General features: G+C 41.1%; 1 protein-coding gene across 1 annotated transcript in view; it reads right to left on the bottom strand.

Annotated features, from left to right (window-relative positions):
- SEPTIN14 (septin 14) overlaps positions 1-19,541 on the bottom strand; it is a 62,002-nt gene that overhangs the window by 11,471 nt on the left and 30,990 nt on the right. The window contains exon 7 of the mRNA XM_031665431.1: positions 6,775-6,871. Within this exon, the coding sequence (XP_031521291.1) occupies positions 6,775-6,871 (97 nt within the window). The remainder of the gene's footprint in view (positions 1-6,774; positions 6,872-19,541) is intronic.

Here is a 19,541-nt window from a genome sequence, read left to right as displayed (position 1 = left end):
GTTATATCTTACTCCCATTCTGTCAAGGTACTTCCAGGCCAAGGTCAAAGTCACGGAGTCTCAACCAACTTCAAATGCTCCTGCATCCCTCTTGCACCGGCCTCAGCAAAGACCCTAACTTCCTGCCCTTAACTGGCAAGGCTTAGCCAGACAGGCCACAGCCTGTTCTTGCCAAATCAATAAGAGGTTGGACTATTTGGGTGAAAGGAGAAAAAAGAACAAAGATGGAGGAGGGTTTGACAGAAGGGCATAATCCAGCATGTTGCTCCGGGTTCTTCCTCCTGCCAACTTTCCAGCGCGCGGGAGATGCAGATCAACCGAGCAGCGCTCCGGGTGATGCATCGATAGAGATCAAACTTACCCGGCCGCTGGAATGCCCTATGCGCCATGTCACGCGCTGCCTCCCCTTCCGGTACCGTGCATAAAAAGTCTAGCGAACTTCTTCGGCCATTTATTGGACCGGAGAACATCTACCCGAGGCGCCGAAGCGACTTCCCTGGCCCCTACACGCAGGGCCAGAGACCTGCGTCCGAGGTGTATGCATGTTACGGCAAAAGTGCCGCGCCTTCTTAAAAGCCAGCCAGCCGTAGCCATGGCTGCCTTGGCTTTCAAAATTGCTAAAATGGGGAGTGGGGTGGAGCAAGGTAGCTGAATAGAACCCCTCATCAATCATCCCCCTACATAAACACCAAATTGAACAATTATCCATGCAAGAAAGCACCTTCATAAGAATGAAAAATCAGGTGAGCAATCACAGCATCTGCTTTTAACATTATATCAAGAAAAGAGGCACTGAAGATTGCAGTAAAGAGAGTCTTGCATAGCCTATACCATCTGACATTCATCCCCCAGCAGCACCATACTGAACAGAGAGAGAATCTGTGTGCTTTGGGGAGGGAGAGTGAAGTGATTATGGGACTTTGCATTGGAACTCAGTGACTGCCCTGTCACAGTGGAACACAACACAGGGCAGAATTCTGCTAGTGCCCACAAAGGGAGCTCTTTTTTTTTTTTTTTTTTTTTTAGATGAAGTCTTGCTCTTTCAACCAGGCTGGAGTGCAGTGGCATGATCTCGGCTCACTGCACCCTCCACTTCCCAGATTCAAGTGATTCTCCTGACTCAGTCTCCCGAGTAGCTGGGACTACAGCTGCACACCACCATGCCCAGCTAATTTTTGTATTTTTAGTTGAGACAGGGTTTCACCATATTGGTCAGGCTGGTCTTGAACTTCTGACCTCAGGTGATCCATTCACCTCGGCCTCCCAAAGTGCTGGGACTACAGGTGTGAGCCACCACTCCCGGCCAAAGGGAGCATGTAACCTAGCTCCCACTAAAGAGGAATCTCCCATGCCAGAGACAGATAGGAACTTCAGTTCCAGCTGCCTCCACCACTAGTTAATTAAAGTGCCCTGGGGTCCTGAATAAATTTGAAAGGCAGTCAGACCACAAGGTCTGCAGTCCTTAGGCAAATCCAGGTACTGAGCTTGCTCAGAGCCAGTAGAATGGGAATGCGCGTGACCCAGCGAGACACCAGTTTTGGTGGCCAAGAAGTGCTTGTATCACACCTCCCCCAACTCCAGGCAGTGCAGCTCAAAGAGAGACTCCTTCCACTTGTGGGAAAGAGAAGGAAGATTAGAAGAGAAGTGTGTCTTACAACTGGAGTAGCAGCTCAGCCACAGGAAAACACACCACTAAACTGATTCCTGAAGCCCCCAATTCCAGGTCCTACTTCCTGGACATTTCTAGACCCACTCTGGGACAGAAGGGAACTTGCTGCACTGAAGAGACGGACCCAGCCCGGCAGGACTCACCATCTGCTGACTAAAGAGCCCTTGGGCCTTAAACATCAGTAGTAGCAAGGCAGTAGTTGCCATGGGCCTTGGACAGGACCCAGTAATTTGCTGGCTTCATATGTGACCCAGCACAGTCCCAGCTGTGGTGGCCACAGAAGTGACTATGTCACCCTTCCCTCAACTCCAAGCAATCTAGCATAGAGAGACTCCTTCAGTTTGGGAGAAAGTGAGAAAAGAGTTTGAGAGATTCTGCCTAATAATCCAGGGAATTCTCCCGGATATTATCCAAGACCACTGTGGCAGTATGAGTCTGCTAGAGTCACAGTGTTACTGGGCTTAGGGTACTCCCTAGTAAATTCCCTTTGAATACTTACAAAACCTTCTCAAGAAGAATAGAGCACAATTGAGCCCAGACTGCAAAGATTACAATAAATACCTAACTCTTCAATGCCCAGACATAGATGAACATTGACAAGCATCAAGACCATCCTAGAAAACATGACCTCACCAAATGAACCAAATAAGGCACTAATGACCAATCCCAATCACATATCTCAGGACAGAGATATGTAACCTTTCAGAGAACTCAAAATAGCTGTTTTAAAAGAGCTCAATGAAATTCAAGACAACACAGAGAAGAAATTCAGAATTCTATTAGCATTATTATATGCCAAGAGTGAACAATCTGAAAAAGAAATAAAAACTAATCCAATTTATGATAGCTATAAAATACCTAGAAATAAACATAACCAAAGAAATGAAAAATCTCTACAATGAAAACTATAAAATAATGATGCAAGAAATTGAAAAGGACACAAAACAATGGAAACATAGTTCATGTTCATGGATTGGAAGAATCAATAATAATGTTAAAATGTTCATACTACCCAAAAAAGTCTACAGATTCAATGCAATCCCTATCAAAACACCAATGACATTCTTCATAGAAAAAGAAAAAACAATTCTAAGATGTATATGAAACAAAAAAAATACTTAAAGCAATTCTGGGCAAAAATAACAACACTGGAGGAATCACATTACCCGACTTCAAAATATACTACAAAGCTATAATAAGTGAAACTGCATGGAATCTGTGTAAAAACAGACACATAAACCAATGGAACAGAACACAGAACCTAGAAATAAATCCACACAGCCACAGAGAACTCATTTTCAACCAAGGTGCCAAGCACATACACTGAGGAAAGGATAAGCGCTTCAATAAATGGTGTTAGGAAAACTGGATATCCATTTGCAGAAGAAAGAAACTAGACTTTTATCTCTCACCACATATAAAAAATCAAATCAAAATGGATTAAAGACTTAAACCTAAGACCTCAAACTATGAAATTACTGCAAAAAACATTGGGGAAACTCTTTAAGACATTTAGTGAGTAATACCTCACAAGCACAGGCAATCAAAGCAAAAATAGAAAAATGGGATCACCTCAAGTTAAAAAGCTTCTGCAAAACAAAGGAAACCATCAACAAAGTGAAGAGACCACCTACACAATGAGAAAATATTTGCAAACTATTTATCTAACAAGAGATTAATAACCAGAATATACTTAAGAAGCTCAAACAACTCAATAGGAAAAAAATCTAATAATTTAATTTAAAATGGGCAAAAGATCTGAATATACATTTCTCCAAAGAAGACATACATATATCTTTTGTCTTATTGATAATAACTGTTTTAACATGTGTGAAGTAACTGCTCATTGTGGGGTTTTTTTAAATGCCAAATTAGCAAATGAAAAGGTTTTCAGCATCAATGATTACCAGAGAAAGGCAAATAAAAACTACAATGAGATATCATCTCACTCCAGTTAAAAAAGCTTTTATTCAAAAGACAGGCAGTAACAAATGCTGGTGAGGATGTGGAGAAAAAGGAATCCTTGTACACTGTTGGTAGGAAAGTCAATCAATACAGTATCTGTGGAAAACAGTATGGAGTTTCCTCAAAAAACTAAAAATAGAACTATCATATGATCCAGCAATCCCACTAGTAGGTGTATACCCAGAAGAAAGGAAAGTAGTATATCAAAGAGATAGCTCCACTCCAATGTTTCTTACAGCACTAGTCACAATGGCCAAGATTTGGAAGCAACCTAAGTATCTATCATGAGATGAATGAATAAAGTAAATGTGGTACATATACATGATGGAGTACTATTCAGTCATAAAAAATAATGAGATCCTGTCATTTGCAACAACATGGATGGAACCGAGGACATTGTGTTAAATGAAATAAGCAAGACACAGGAAGGCAAACTTCACATGTTTTCACTCATTTGTGAAGCTAAAAATTAAAACAATTGAACCCCTGAGGGTAAAGAGTGGAATATTGATTACCAGGAAAGGATTGGGGAGGGAGAGAAGTGGGGATGGTTGATGAGTACAAATATATAAATAGAATGAATAAGATCTAGTATTTGACAGCATGAAAGGGTGACTACAGTCAACAATAATTTACTGTACATTTTAGAATAACTAAAAGAGTATAACTGGATTGTTCGTGACACAAAGAAAGGATAAATGCTTGAGTTGATGGGTACTCTATTTACCCTGATGTGATTACTGCACATTGAATGCCAGTATCAAATATCTCATGCACCCTATAAATACATACACCTACTAGGTCTCCATAAAAATTAAAAATTAAAAAACACAGGCCTGGTACAGTGGCTCATGCCTGTAATCCTAGCATTTTGGGAGGCTGCAGCGGGCAGATCACCTGAGGTCAGGAGCAAGAGACTAGCCTGACCAACAAGTCAAAACCCTGTCTCTACTAAAAATAAAAAGAAAAATTACCCAGGCATGGTGGTGTGTGCCTGTAATCCCAGCTACTTGGGAGGCTGAGGAAGGAGAATTGCTTGAATCCAGGAGGCAGAGGTTGTAGTGAGCTGAGATCACACTATTGCACTCCAGCCTGGGCAACAAGAGCTAAACTCCATCTCAAAAAAAAAAAAAAAATTAAAAACACAATAAGCTTTTACTTCCCCCATGCTAAAATGGCTATTATCAATAAGACAAACAAGTGCTGGTGAGGACATGGAAAAAAGAGAACCCTTGTATACTGTTCGTGGCAATGTAAATTAGGATAGCCATTATGAAAAACAGTATGGAGTTTCTTCAAAAAATTAAAAATAAAACAACTACCATATGACCCAGCCATCTCACTACTGGATATATTACCTCCCAAAAATGAAGTTGGTATGTCAGAGAGATACCATTACCATTATGCACAAGAGCCAAGATATGGAAGCAATCTAAGTGTCCATGAATAGATGAATGAAGAAAATAAGTGTGGCATACATTTGCAATGGAATACTATTCAGCCTTAAAAATCAGGAAATCCTATCATTTGCAGCAACATGGATGGAACTGGAGGACTTTACACTAAGTGAGTATGCCAAGCACAGAAAGACAAATAGTAAATGATCTCACTATTAGTAAAAGTTAAACTTGTAGAAACAGAGAGTAGAATGGTGCTTACTTGAGTTAGGTAGAGGGTATGGTAGGAGAGATGTTGGTCAAAGGATACAAAATTTTAGTTAGATAAGAAAAAGTTAAAGAGATCTATTGTACAACATAGTGACTATGTTAATAACAATATTTTATATTCTTGAAAATTACTAAGATAGATGTTAAGTTTTCATCGCAAAAATAATTGAGATAACACATGTTAATTATATCAATTTAGCCATTCCACAATGTATATGTATTTCAAAACATCACGTTGTACATAAGTACATACAATTTTATTTGTCAATTAAGATTAATTAATTAATGAAAAATAATTTGTATGGGTCTCCTGTGTTTATCAAGTCCAGAAGATTGACCACAATATATGTTTTATTGTGATTAATACTGTGACCAAATTTTACACATCAACATATAGTATAGATATATACTTCATAACATATACTAGTATGTAATACAACATAATATAATAAATATTAAAACATTAAGTTTTAAGTATGTTTAACAAATTTTAAAATTTCTAATATGTCAATTTTAAAAAAACATCATTTGGGGCTGGGCATGCCTGTAATCCCGGCACTTTGGGAGGCCAAGGCAGGTGGATCACCTGAGATCAGGAGTTCGAGATCAGCCTGGCTAATATGGTGAAACCCCGTCTCTGCTAAAAATACAAAATTCAGCTGGGTGTGGTGGTGGCGCATGTAATTCTAGCTACTTGGAAGGCAGAGGCAGGAGACTAGCTGGAACCCAGGAGGCGGAGGTTGCAGTGAGCCAAGATCATGCCACCGCACTCCAGCATGGGCAACAAGAGTGAAACTCTGTCTTAAAAAACAAACAAACAAACAAACAAACAAACAAAAAACATCATTTGGAAACCAGCACAAGTAGAAATCTTCCATTCCCCAATAATTAGTACCACAAGTATATGAACAAGACAATAAATTACTGCTTACTACACTATTCTAACTTAGTATGATGCTAAATAACAATATAAATGTCAAAGGTATAATCTTTAGCAAAAGGTAAATTGTACTTTCTTGTTTTAAAAGGCTTATCACTCTTTTTTCTAGTGACCAGTTTAAAATGGTTTCTACATTAGGTAGTAGTGAGTTTATGTAACATGTCTACACACCAGTATTTTTGCTTCCATTTTGTTTAAAGTGCTTTCCAGCATTCTCAATGTCATGACTGATACAGAGACAGATAATATGTACATTGCACATTGGGAGCACTGGGATAAACAAAGAGGTTCTTCCCAGACTCTGTAGATTTTGGCTTAAAGCAGCGTTCAGCAAACTTCTATGAGAATGAATCACGGTCAAAGTAAGCATTAGTTTAAATAAAACAGAGTTTGTGTTCCTCATTAGTAACCGCTAACTTACAGATTACAAGAGTTACCAACATTAACTCAAGTTAAAATGTTATTTTGAGACTACGAGTGATACACATATATTTAACTTAATCATTCCAAAGCCTGCCCTCTTTTATATTTACCTTGCAAAACTCCCCAAGGGTAGTGACGGCCTCTGACCATCCTTTTTCCAACTTTCACTTCATCCATACTCCCCACCACAGCAAAGGGTAACAGTGCCTAGAGAACAAGAATGACATGAATTGAATTCTCTGGCACCAATAGAGTTTTACTCTATTACTCTCACTCCTGTTATAAAAATGACAGGTCGGGCGTAGTGGCTCACGCCTGTAATCCCAGCACTTTGGGAGGCCAAGACCTGATCACGAGGTCAGAAGATCAAGACCATCCTGGCTAACACAGTGAAACCCCGTCTCTACTAAAAATACAAAAAATTAGCCAGGTGTGGTGGTGGGTGCTATAGTCCCAGCTACTCGGGAGGCTGAGGCAGGAGAATGGTGTGAACCCGGGAGGTGGAGCTTGCAGTGAGCTGAGGTCACACCACTGCACTCCAGCCTGGGCAACAGAGCAAGACTTCATCTCAAAAAAAAAAAAAAAAAATACAGAGATGAAGATATTGTAATACATTTAATTAGACAGGGATCTACCTTGCATCTCATTTTAAGACTTGGCATCTCATTTTAAGACGGTTACTAATGAGGACAGTATGCACAAATCGGTTTCTGTCAGCATCAGTCTCAGGCTGTGCACACAATTGGAAACTGTCTACTGAGCAGAGCCTAAAGCAAAGTATCCTGCTATGGGAAACACAGAGAAAAAAGATTTTTAGTAGACATCATTTTTCTCACATTTTGGGAGGCCAAGGTGGGCAGATCACCTGAGGTCAGGAGTTTGAGACCAGCCTTGCCAACATGGTGAAACCCTGTCTCTACTAAAAATACAGAAATTAGCTGGGCGTGGTGGCAGGCACATGTAATCCCAGCTACTTGGGAGGCTGAGGCAGGAGAATTGCTTGAATCCAGAGGCGGAAGTTGCAGTGAATTGAGACTGTGCCATTGCACTTCGGCCTGAGCAACAAGAGTGAGACTCCATCTTAAAAAAAAAAAAGAAAGTTATCATCTTTCAAATGTAAGCTAATATTTCAGGTATTTACTAGCATAAAATATTTACACAAATAGAGTTTAGTCATCTTTACTACTGCCCTCCAAAACCGGAGACAATACAGCATTCCACATCCAACCCCCATCTACCTGTTTTTGAGGCTAAGTCCTTGGCAAGTTCATTTGAGAGTTGGAGGCTCCCTTTTACCACTCAAGACCTACTTGTGAAATAGGGGCCCTGCCTTGGATGCAGCAAACAGAGAAGATGCGGGCCCTGACCATCCTTGCCTAGTTCATGAGGCAGTGGTTCATTGTGTGGGGAAGTAATCCAAAGAACCTCAGACTGCTGCTCCTCCTCAGTGAGCTCTCAGTTACCAGTGGGTGCCTGAAACTTCAGGGGAGGGGGTAATATGCCATTGTTTCCACCCACAATTCCAGAACCTGCCTCAGAGATTTTGCCTTGGAGGAGAAACAGGCCATGAAACAGAGAAAACCCATCCAAAAATTTATATGCAATCCCAAGGGACCTGAATAGCCAAAAAAATATTGAAAAGAAAGACCAAAGTTAGAGGTCTCACACTTCTAGAATTCAGAACGTATTATAAAACTATAGTAATCAAAATAGTTTGGAAGTAGCATAAAGACAGACATGTAGACCAATGGAATCAAATACAGAGTACAGAGTTAATACTTCCTAACCTATTCTTCTGTTGATGGACATTTGGGTTGCTTCCATCTCTCAGCTACTGTGGATAATAATGCAATTTATATGGCTTTACAAATATCTAAGTAAGACTCTGCTTTCAAAACTTTGAGATATATACCCAGAAAGAGGATTGTTAGATCATATGGTAATTTTATTTTCAATTTTGGACAAACCACCTCTATTAGTCTGTTCTCATGCTACTGATAAAGATATACCTGAGACTGGGAAGAAAAAGAGGTTTAATTGGACTTACAGTTCCACATGGCTGGAGAGGCCTTAGAAGCATGGTGGGAGGTGAAAGGCATTTCTTACATGGCAGCAGCAAGAGAAAATTAGGAAGAAGCAAAAGCAGAAACCCTTGATAAACGCATCAGATCTTGTGAGACTTATTCACTATCACAAGAATAGCATGAGAAAGACCAGCCCCCATAATTCAATTACCTTCCCCTCGGTCCCTCCCAAATCTTGTGGGAATTCTGGGAGATATAATTCAAGCTGAGATTTGGGTGGAGACACAGCCAAACCATATCACCACCATACTGTTTTTCATAGGGGTTCTAGATGAGAAAAATGACAAAACTCTATTGAAAAAATCAGGGACTAGCTAAATAAATGGAGAGACATTCCAGGTACATGGGTAGAAAGACTGAATATTGTCAAGATGTCAATTTTCCATAACTTAACTTATGGATTCACCACAATCCCAATCAAAATTTCACCAAATTATTTTGTGAATAATAACAAACTAACTCCAAAATTTATATGAAAAAGCAAAAAAAAAAAAACCCCAAAAAACAAAAAAAAACCTAGAATAGCCAACACAATATTGAGGAAGAACAAAGTTGGAAGACATACTATTCAACCTCAGGATTTACTACAAAGCCATAGCAATCAAAACAGCATGGCATGGGCAAAATAATAGATAAACAGATCAATAGAACAGAGTAGAGAGCCCAGAAATATGCCTACACAAATATAGTTAACTGATATTTGATAAAGAAGCAATGGGAATTCAATGTGGACAAGCTAATTCTTTTCAACAAATGGTGCCGGAACTGAATACTCACATGCAAAAATGAGAATCTATAAACAGACCTTAAGCATAAAATGATAAAATTCCTAGAAGATAACGTAGAGTCCTAATTAGGGAAGGGCAGTCAGGCTGGTGGGAGCAGGGGAAACCAAAAAAAAAAAAAAAAAAAAAAAAGAAGAAGAAGCAGATAAGCTACAAGTCTGCCTTTCTTCATAATCCAGAACACACAGCCTTCCTGCACAAATAACTCACAATCTTCCTGTGCCTAGCTACCAGCAGACCCTCGGCTGATACAAAATATTGCAAGTTAGCTCACTGCCACTGATAGCGGCAGGAGGCAGACAAATGCCTAGGCAGATAGGGGCAAGTCCCCAGGGAAACCCCACCTCCAAGCCAAGGACAGTTTAAAGCCTGAAAGCCAGGCTACAAGTCAAATCCACAGACTGGACTAAGAAGCTGTCATCCTGCTTGGTGCTCTTTCCTCTGACTGATCCCTACCCTTCACCTGGTTTACATACACCTACACTTCCTAATTGTTGTTGTTTTGTTTTTGTTTTTGTTTTTTTGAGACTGAGTCTTGCTCAGTTGCCCAGGCTGGAGTGCAGTGGCCCGATCTCGCTCACTGCAAGCTCTGCCTTCCGGGTTCACACCATTCTCCTGCCTCAGCCTCCCAAGTAGCTGGGACTACAGGCACCAGCCGCCATGCCCGGCTAATTTTTTGCATTTTTAGTAGACACGGGGTTTCACCGTGTTAGCCAGGATGGTCTTGATCTCCTGACCTCGTGATCCACCCACCTCGGCCTCCCAAAGTGCTGGGATTACAGGTGTGAGCCACCGCGTCCCGCCAATTGTTTTTTTTTTTTTACATTGTTGTGCCTGCCTTTGAGTCATGCCTTTGTTTTAACCTTTCCGCATATTCACAAACCAATCAGCAAGCACTCCCCTATTCTGAGCCCATATAAGCCCTGGGCTTAGCCACACGAGGAGAGAAACCACCCCCAGCTCCCCTCTCCACTGAGAGCTGTTCCATCACTCAATAAAATTTTTCTCTGCCTTCCTCATCCTTCAATTGTTAGGGTATCCTCATTCTTCTTGGATGTGGGAAAAGAGCTCGTGAACCCCCGATCTCAGGTAGAAGCTATAACACAGGCAGGCTGGGGCATGCTGCTCCAGCCGTAGGCCCAGCCACTGTGCAAGTCAGACTGGGCCAAGTGTATTGGAAGCCGCCTGTGTGGCAGGTAGCGTGCCCAAGCAAGGCCTAGGTGGGGGTGTCACTGGCTGGAGGTCTCTGGCTGGCAAGATGACTGAGAAGAATCCTGCTTCACAACCTTGGCATTATCAGCACTAAACAAAGCCCTCATCAGCCTCTACAGTCTAAGAACTAGCCTATAAAATCTCGAGCAATCCTTTGTTTGTAGTCAGCTTCTTTCTTGCAAGCTGCCTTTTGCCCCCCTAGCAATGTATTTTCCTACTTTCTTTAATAAATCTACCTTCCCTACCTACAACAAGGTAAATTCTTTTTTTTTTTTTTTTTTTTTGAGAGTTTCACTCTGTCACCCAGGCTGGAGTGCAGGGGTGCAATCCTGGCTCACTGCAACTTCTGCCTGAACAAGGTAAATTCTTTTATGCCTGTGCCACCAGTCCAAATAGTCATCACTCCCTTACAACAGATAACATAAAAGGAAATGCAAGTGACTTTGGGTTTAGCAATGACTTCATCGATATAACACTGAAAACATCATCAATGAATGGAAAGAATCAATGAGTTGAACTTCATTAAAACTAAAACTTTTGCTAGCAAGAGATACTGCTACAGATAACAAGATAAGCCACTGACTGAGAGAAAATCTTTGCAAAACACACACTTGATAAAGGACTGATGTTCAAAATATGCAAAGAACTCTTAAAACCCAACCACAAGAAAATGAACAACTCAACCAAAAATGAGCACAAGATCCAAATAGCCACGTCAACAAAAAAGATATTCAGTTAAGAAATTAGCATGTAAAAAAGAAGATCAACATCATACATCCTCAAGGAATTGCAAATTAGAAGAAAAACACATGATACTACACAATTACTAAATTTCCACCCACTGAATCTAAAATAAAAGTTAGAAATTTTTTTTAGGCCGAGCACAGTGGCTCACATCTGTAATCCCAACACTTTGGAAGGCTGAGGTGGTTGGATCACCTGAGGTCAGGAGTTCAAGACCAGCCTGGCCAACATGGTGAAATCCCATCTCTACTAAAAATACAAAAAAAATTAGCCAGGCATGGTGGTGTGCACCTGTAATCCCAGATACCTGGGAGGCTGAGGCAGGAGAATTGCTTGAACCCGGCAGGTGGAAGTTGCAGTGAGCCAAGATCACGCCACTGCACTACAGCCTGGGTAACAAGAATGAGACTCCATTTCAAAAAAAAAAATTAAATTTCCAAAATCCAAAAACTGACAACACCAAATCCTGGGAAAGATACAGAGCAGCAGGAACTATCACTCATTGCCTGTGGGAATGCAAAATGGCATAGCCACATTGTAAGATTGTTGGGCAGTTTCTTTCAAAATTAAATGTACTTTTACCATATGATCCAGAAGTGCACTCATCAGTATTTATCCAAATAAGTTGAAAACTTGCATCTGTACAAAAGCCCGCACACAAATGTTTATAGCAACTTTGTTCATAATTGCTAAACTTGAAAGCATCCAAGATGTCCTTCAATCGGTGAGTGGATAAACAATCTGTGGCGTACCTAAACATGAAATATTATTCAATGATAACAAGAAATCAGCTATCAAGCCACAAAAAAAGACACAGAGAAAACTCAAATACATATTTCTAAGTGGATGAAGCCAATCTGAAAGTTCTACACGAACTATGATTCCAATTATATGATATTCCCAAAATAAAAAATTATGGAGAGTAAAAAGATCAATAGTTGCCAAGGATAAAGGGAAGAGGAGGAGACAGAAATGAATAGGTCAAGTACAGGTGATATTTAGGGCAGTGAAACTATGGTGAATGTTACTGTAGTATGGGATAGAGGTCACTAGACATTTGTTCAAACCCATACAATGTTCAACACAAACAGTGAAGACTTGTCAGATATTAACTTTAGCTTACAACTTACCAGTATTGCCTCAGCAAGTGTAACAAATGTACCACACTTAAGGCAGGATGTTAATAACAGAAGAAAATCAAGGAAGGGCCTTAAGATCTCTGTTCTTTCCACTCAATTTTTCTACAAATGTAAAACTACTCAAAAAACAAATAAAAGTATTTTACATTTAAAAAGAAGGACGGGGCCAGTCGTGTGGCTCACACCTGTAATCCCAGCACTTTAGGAGGCCAAGGCGGGTGGATCATTTGAGGTCAGGAGTTTAAGACCAGCTTGGCCAATGTGGTGAGACCCCATCTCTACTAAAAATACAAAAATTAGCCAGGGATGGTGGTGGGTGCCTGTAATTCCAGCTATTCAGGAAGGTGAGGCAGGAGAATTGCCTGAACCCTGGAGGCAGAGGTTGCAGTGAGCCGAGATCATGCCACTGCACTCCAGCCTGGGCGAGAAAGTAAGACTCCATCTCACAAAAAAAAAAAAAAAAAAAAAAAGAAGGATGGAAGTTGGGATGAAATAAAATTATAAGGAGATTCCAATAAAGGCTAAATTGTAGTCCAACTAGTTTGCAAGACAGAAACAAACAATAAGAAAGCTGGGAGGAGGCATCCTGGGGTTGCAACAAATGTCAAACACTGACTTCAGAAATCATTCCTTAAAAGGAGACAATTTGATAGAATTCATTTAGAGAACAATATCTTTAACAGGGCAGTGCTGCAAACAATTGAACAATCAGCTGGCAATTAGTGGAGCTTATCAGCTGGGTATGATCATGTGAAAAGAGAGAGGGCAACCAAAACCACTTCATTCAGTGCGGCTATGGGCCTGCCTAAAACTGCACCTTAACGAGGAGCAACATCAGAGGCTTAACATTGTAGGAGGAGAAACAGACTTTACTCAAACAATTCTGCCAGTTACTGAACAAATACATAACAATAACAAGCTTTAGGGGAGGAGATAGAACTCCTATCCCAAGTTGTTACAATGCATTATCTAAAATACCCCATTTGTAACAAAACGTTACACAGAATGTATAAAATAAAATATACCCCTAAAAAAGAAAGAAAGAAAGAGGTCAACAGAAACTGGCTGTGAGACTGCTCAGATGTTGGATTTACTAAAAAAATATTTTATTTCCAATAGTCATTATAATTTAGGTCCACAGATCTAAGAGAAACCAAGATTAAAGAATTAAAGGAGAGTGACACCTGCAAGATAAGAGACTAGGAGATCCCAGTTCTTATCCCCTGAGAAAATGCTAACTTGGCAAGCATCTATGGACAAAAGTGCCATTGCGGGAGCTTTGGGATCCAGATAGGAGATTATGATATTCTAGTACATCTGAAGACCAAGGAAAGCCCCTTTAAGAAGGCAGGCTCACACCTTAGTAGCAAATACAGTAAGTGCAGACTCAGCAGACCTATAAGCATCCACATTTCTCTGTGGACTTGGCTCCAACCCCACATGCCCAAAGCACTGAAGCTCCTTGTCCAAATCCTTCCATGAGCTTCACCCACATACAGACTGACTGCAGAACCCACAGAAGACCAGGACCCAATGCATCCCACATGACCATGCTCCCTAAGGTAGTTACGCCAGTTGGGAGCCTAACATGAGAGTGTCTTTACCTAATAAAACCAGTGTGTAAAGACAAGAAGACAAGACTGCTCCTTTAAATAAGCAAAGATCAATGCAAGACTATGAAGATTACAAAGAATCAAACATGACCCCACAAAAAAAAGAGAAAAAAATATCTCTAATATAGAGCCATTAACTGGCCCTAAAATAATGAAGATCCATGTGCTACTTGAAAAAAAATCAAAATAATTGTGCTTGCTTGCTTTGACAGACAGAGTCTCGCTCTGTCGCCCAGGCTGAAGTACAGTGGTGTGATCTCAGCTCACTGCAACCTTCACTTCCCAGGTTCAAGTGATTCTCCTGCCTCAGCCTTCAAGTAGCTGGGATTACAGGCGTGCACCACCACACCCAGCTAGTTTTTGTATTTTTAGTAAAGACAGGGCTTCACCATGTTGGCCAGGCTAGCCTCAAACTCCTGACCTCAGGTGATCCACCCACTTCGGCCTCCCAAAGTGCTGGGATTACAAGCGTGAGCCACCGCACCCAGCAAAAATTCAAAATAATTGTCTAAAAAAAAAGCTAAATAAGCTTCAAGCAAACACAGATAAACGACAAAATGAAATCAGGAAAACAATACATGAACAAAATTAGAAGTTCAAAAAAGAAATGAAAAACACACAAATATTCTGACTGTAAAATAATTACACTGAGAATTTTAGTGGACAGCTTCAACACAAGACTCAATCAAGCAGAAGAAAGAATGAGTGAACTCTAAAACAAATTATTTGAAATTGTCATTAGATGAACAAAAACAAAAAGAATGGAAAAAGTGAAGAGAGCCTACGGAACATACAGCAAATCATCAAGCAAACCAATGTATGCATTATAGAAATCACAGAAGAAAAGAGAGAAAGAAACAGAAATAGTATTTAGAGAAACAATGTCTGAAAACTTTTCACATCTAGGTAGAGAAATTAACATCTACATTCATGAAGCCCAAATATTCAAAACCCAAATAGGTAAACACCAAGACAAATTATAATTAAATTGTCAAATGTCAAAGACAGAATTTGGGGATTTGGAGGGTTTTTTTTTAACGATTCTCTCTCCTTTAAGTATTCACATCCCTCTGTGAATGAGTAATAAATACGTATTTGAGAAATAAAATTGTATATATTTCAGGTGTACAGCTTGTTTTAATATGTATATACATTGTGAAAAAATTGCCACAATTGAGTTATTTATCATATTTATTACCTCAAATAATTATTATTTTCTTCACTTTTTTGGGGGATGAGAACATGTAGATCTACTCTTTTACCAAATTTCAAGTATACAATGTTGTATTGTTAACTATATTCACACTGCCGTACATTAGATTTTCAGAACTTATTCATTTTGAAAACTGAATCTTTGTATACCCTGACCTATATCACAAAGAGAATTTTGAAAGCAGCAAGAGAAAAACATCTTGTCCCATATAAGGGAAGCTGTATAAGACTATCAATGGATTTCTCAACAGAAGTCTTGCGGGTCAAGAAACAGTGGGACGACTCAATGTACTAGAAGAGAAAGACCAAAAGGAATACTTTACCCCCAGAAAGCTGTCCTTTAAGAATAAAGGATGGGCTGGGCACGGTGGATCACGCCTGTAATCCCAGCACTCTGGGAGGCTGAGAAAGGCAGATCACCTGAGGTCAGGAGTTCAAGACCAGCCTGGCCAACATGGCAAAACCCCATCTCTACTAAAAATACAAAAATTAGCCAATGTGATGGAGGGTGCCTGTAATCCCAGCTACTCAGGAGGCTGAGGCAGGAGAATTGCTCGAACCCAGGAGGTAGAGGTTGCAGTGAACCGAGGCCATGCCATTGCACTCCAACCCGGACGACAGGAGCAAAACGCTGTCTCAAAAAAAGAAAAAAAAAAAAAAAGAATAAAGAAGAGTGCTCCCATCTGATCATTTCAGCTGTGGCCTGGCACTCTTCTGAGAGGCCAGCCCCCAGGTACTTGCAATCAGCCCTGACACTACTGTCGCTTTAGCATTCTGCAGTTGCCTGAGCATTCTTCCTGCCCCTGCCTAAGTTTTCTGCCAGTTGTGTGGGGGCCAGCCTGCCCCTCTCTATCACAGCCAGCATCTGAACCCTGGGTACCTGAGGACACATATGCCAGCCTGTTTCTGATCCAGTCCCTCCAGTACTTATGCATACCATCCAGAACACCATTTGGGATCTGAGAATCAAGAAAATGGCTAGCCCAGTGCACCATTGGCAGCTGATCACTCCCTCTGGAGACTAAGGCTGTGCTAACCCAGCCGGCCGACACTACAACAGCTGAAACCCACCCTCCTGTGCTGAAAGGTGAAGCTGCTTCCCCTATGTACACAAAGTAGCAGCGTTCCTGCATGAGAGAACAGGCAAGCCACAGGGCTGTCTGTATTGGGCTGAGGGAAGAGGTCCTACCCTGAGGTTGCTCCTGTGAAGAGTCACCAGACAGGCATTTTCAATGGCTCTTGGCTGCATTATGACCTGGAGGTAGATGACAGTGTCTGTCTGAACTAACAGTCATGAGCTCTGGGACAGGGGTAGGATAGGGAAACAGATCATGTTCCTACCTACATCGGAGGCAGAGCTGGTACAGCTCCTCCCTCCCTACAGAGACCTGTGAGCATTTCAACAGGAGCTACCCCAGCCACCCCTGTAAAGGCTACTGTTCACGTTCATCTTGAGATGTTGGTGGGTAAGCTTTGTGGTCCAGCTCTGCCCAGCTTTGTCTTCCCCTCTGGGCTGAACAGGCAACTCAGAGTCTAGGCATTACATAGACCAGCCTATCACCTGAAACAACAGAGACGAAATCACAGTAAACAAAGATCAAACACACACCATCTGCTTCTGCCATAGCTGGCTCTTACTCATAAGTGCCACTTACTGGCATGGAGGTTAAATGGCACAAAACAATAAAAAGTTTACTGACAGAAGGGCACAGGGCTGAAAAAACAAAGCCAGGCCAGGCGCGGTAGCTCACGCCTGTAATCCCAGCACTTTGGGACGCCGAGGCGGGTGGATCACGAGGTCAGGAGATCGAGACCATTCTGGCTAACACGGTGAAACCCCATCTCTACTAAAAAAAAATACAAAAAATTAGCCGGGCGTGGTGGTGGGTGCCTGTAGTCCCAGCTACTTGGGAGGCTGAGGCAGGAGAATGGCGTGAACCCAGGGGGGGGGGCTGCAGGAAACCCAGAAGGGACCACCTCCCCCCCGGCTGAGCAAAAAAGGGAAAACTCTGTCTAAAAAAAAAAAAAAAGAAAAAGAAACAAAGCCAAAGCCCCCTACCCAATAGACACTATAGTTATACCCACAAGGGGGAAAAGCCCCATCTAAATTAAAGTAAATTCAAAAATAAGAAGTGACAGTTTTCCCAGATGAGAAGAAACCATCATAAGAACTTTGGCATCATGAAGAAAAAAAAAAGGTAGAATGTTTTGACACTACCAAAGGACGCACTAGCTCTCTAGCAATGGATCCTAACCAACCAAAATGAAAATTCTGAAATGAAAGATAATGAATTCAAAATATGAATTATAAAGAAACTCAATGAGATCCAAGAGAAAGTGGAAAATCAACACAAAGATACCAGAACAATGCAGAATGTGAATGAAGTACAGATATCTTTAAATAAAAACAATGGAATTTCTGGAAATGAAAAACACACTGAAGGGTTGGGTTACAGATGAAGGCTTTAACAATAGGCTAGACTAAGCAGACAGAGAATAGGATCCCAGTGCCTTCTGGTGTGTAAACGTTCTTCTGAGAAGTCTGCTGTTAGTCTAATGTGATTTCCTTTATAGGTAATTTGAAAATTCTCTCCTGCTTCTTTCAGAGTATTTTCCTTCAAGTTGACTTTGGATAGTCTGGTAAAGTTCATCTTGCAAAATATTTCCAGGTATTCTTTGAGCTTGTTGCATCTGGATATGTACCCCTCTAGCAAGGCCAAGAGAATTTTCCTGATTATTCCCTCAAATATGTTTCCAATCTTTTTACCTTTTCCTCTTCTCTCTCAGGAATGCCTACAACTCATAAGTTGGGTTGCTTTACATAATTTCCTATTTCTTGAACTCTTATTTAAATTTTCTTTTTTTTTGTCTGTGTTAGTTCAAAAAACCTGTCTTGTTTTTTGAAAAGAGAAGAAAATTAATATAGTGCTAGGCCAGGCACGGTGGCTGATGCCTGTAATCCTAGCACTTTCAGAGGCCAAGACAGTTGGACTGCCTGAGCTCAGGAGTTCGAGACCAGCCTGGGCAAGATGGTGAAACCCTGTCTCTACTAAAATACAAAAAAACCCCGTCTCTACTAAAATACATGCTGTGCATGGTGGCAGGTGCCTGTAATCTCAGCTACTCAGGAGGCCGAGGCCTGAGAATTGCTTGAACCTGGGAGGCAGAGGTTGCAGTGAGCCAGGATCATGACACTGCACCCCAGCCTGGACAACAAAGCAAAACTCTGTCAAAAAAAAAAAAAAGAAAAGAAAAAGAAAGAAAGAAAAGAAAAGAAGGAAAAAGAAAAGAAAAGAAAGAGAAAATTGATATGGTGCTAGCTAGATTAACCAAGAAAAAAGAAGATTCAAGTAAGCACAAGAATAATCAAAAGTGATAAAAGTGACATTACAACTGATACCACAGAAAACAAAAGATCATCAGAGACTAATAGGAACATCTCTATGTATACAAACTAGAAAACCTAGATAAAATGGTTAAATTCGTCCCTCCCTGCTCAGATGTGGCTCAAGCTGGAGGCGCAGAGAGCCAAAGATGCTGCAGACCTTCAACCTGGAGCAGCTTGGAGGCAGTGAATAATAGCTCTTCAAGTCTGCAATAAAAAATGGCCTCTTCCAGAGAACTGTTTGAACCCGGGAGGAGGAGGTTACAGTGAGCCGAGATAACGCCACTGCGCTCCAGTTTGGCCGACAGAACAGGACTCCATCTCAAAAAAAAAAAAAAAAAAAAAAGAAAAAAAAAAGGCCTCTTCATAGCTTAAATTACAAAAGTAAACTAAAAGACGTACACGTTTTTGGCCAGGCGTGGTGGCTCACGTCTGTAATCCCAGCACTTTGGGAGGCCGAGGCAGGTGGATCACAAGGACAGGAGATCGTGACCATCCTGGCTAACACGGTGAAACCCTGTCTCTACTGAAAATACAAAAAATTAGCTGGGCCCATGGTGGCGGCGCCTGTAGTCCCAGCTACTGGGGAGGCTGAGGCAGGAGAATAGCATGAACCTGGGAGGCGGAGCTTGCAGTGAGCCGAGATCGTGCCACTGCACTCCAGCCTGGGCTACAGAGTGAGACTCCGTCTCAGAAGAAGAAA

This window comes from Papio anubis, chromosome 4 (assembly GCF_008728515.1).
Source record: "Papio anubis isolate 15944 chromosome 4, Panubis1.0, whole genome shotgun sequence".
NCBI lineage: Eukaryota > Metazoa > Chordata > Mammalia > Primates > Cercopithecidae > Papio > Papio anubis.
This window is presented reverse-complemented; position numbering and strand designations above follow the sequence as displayed.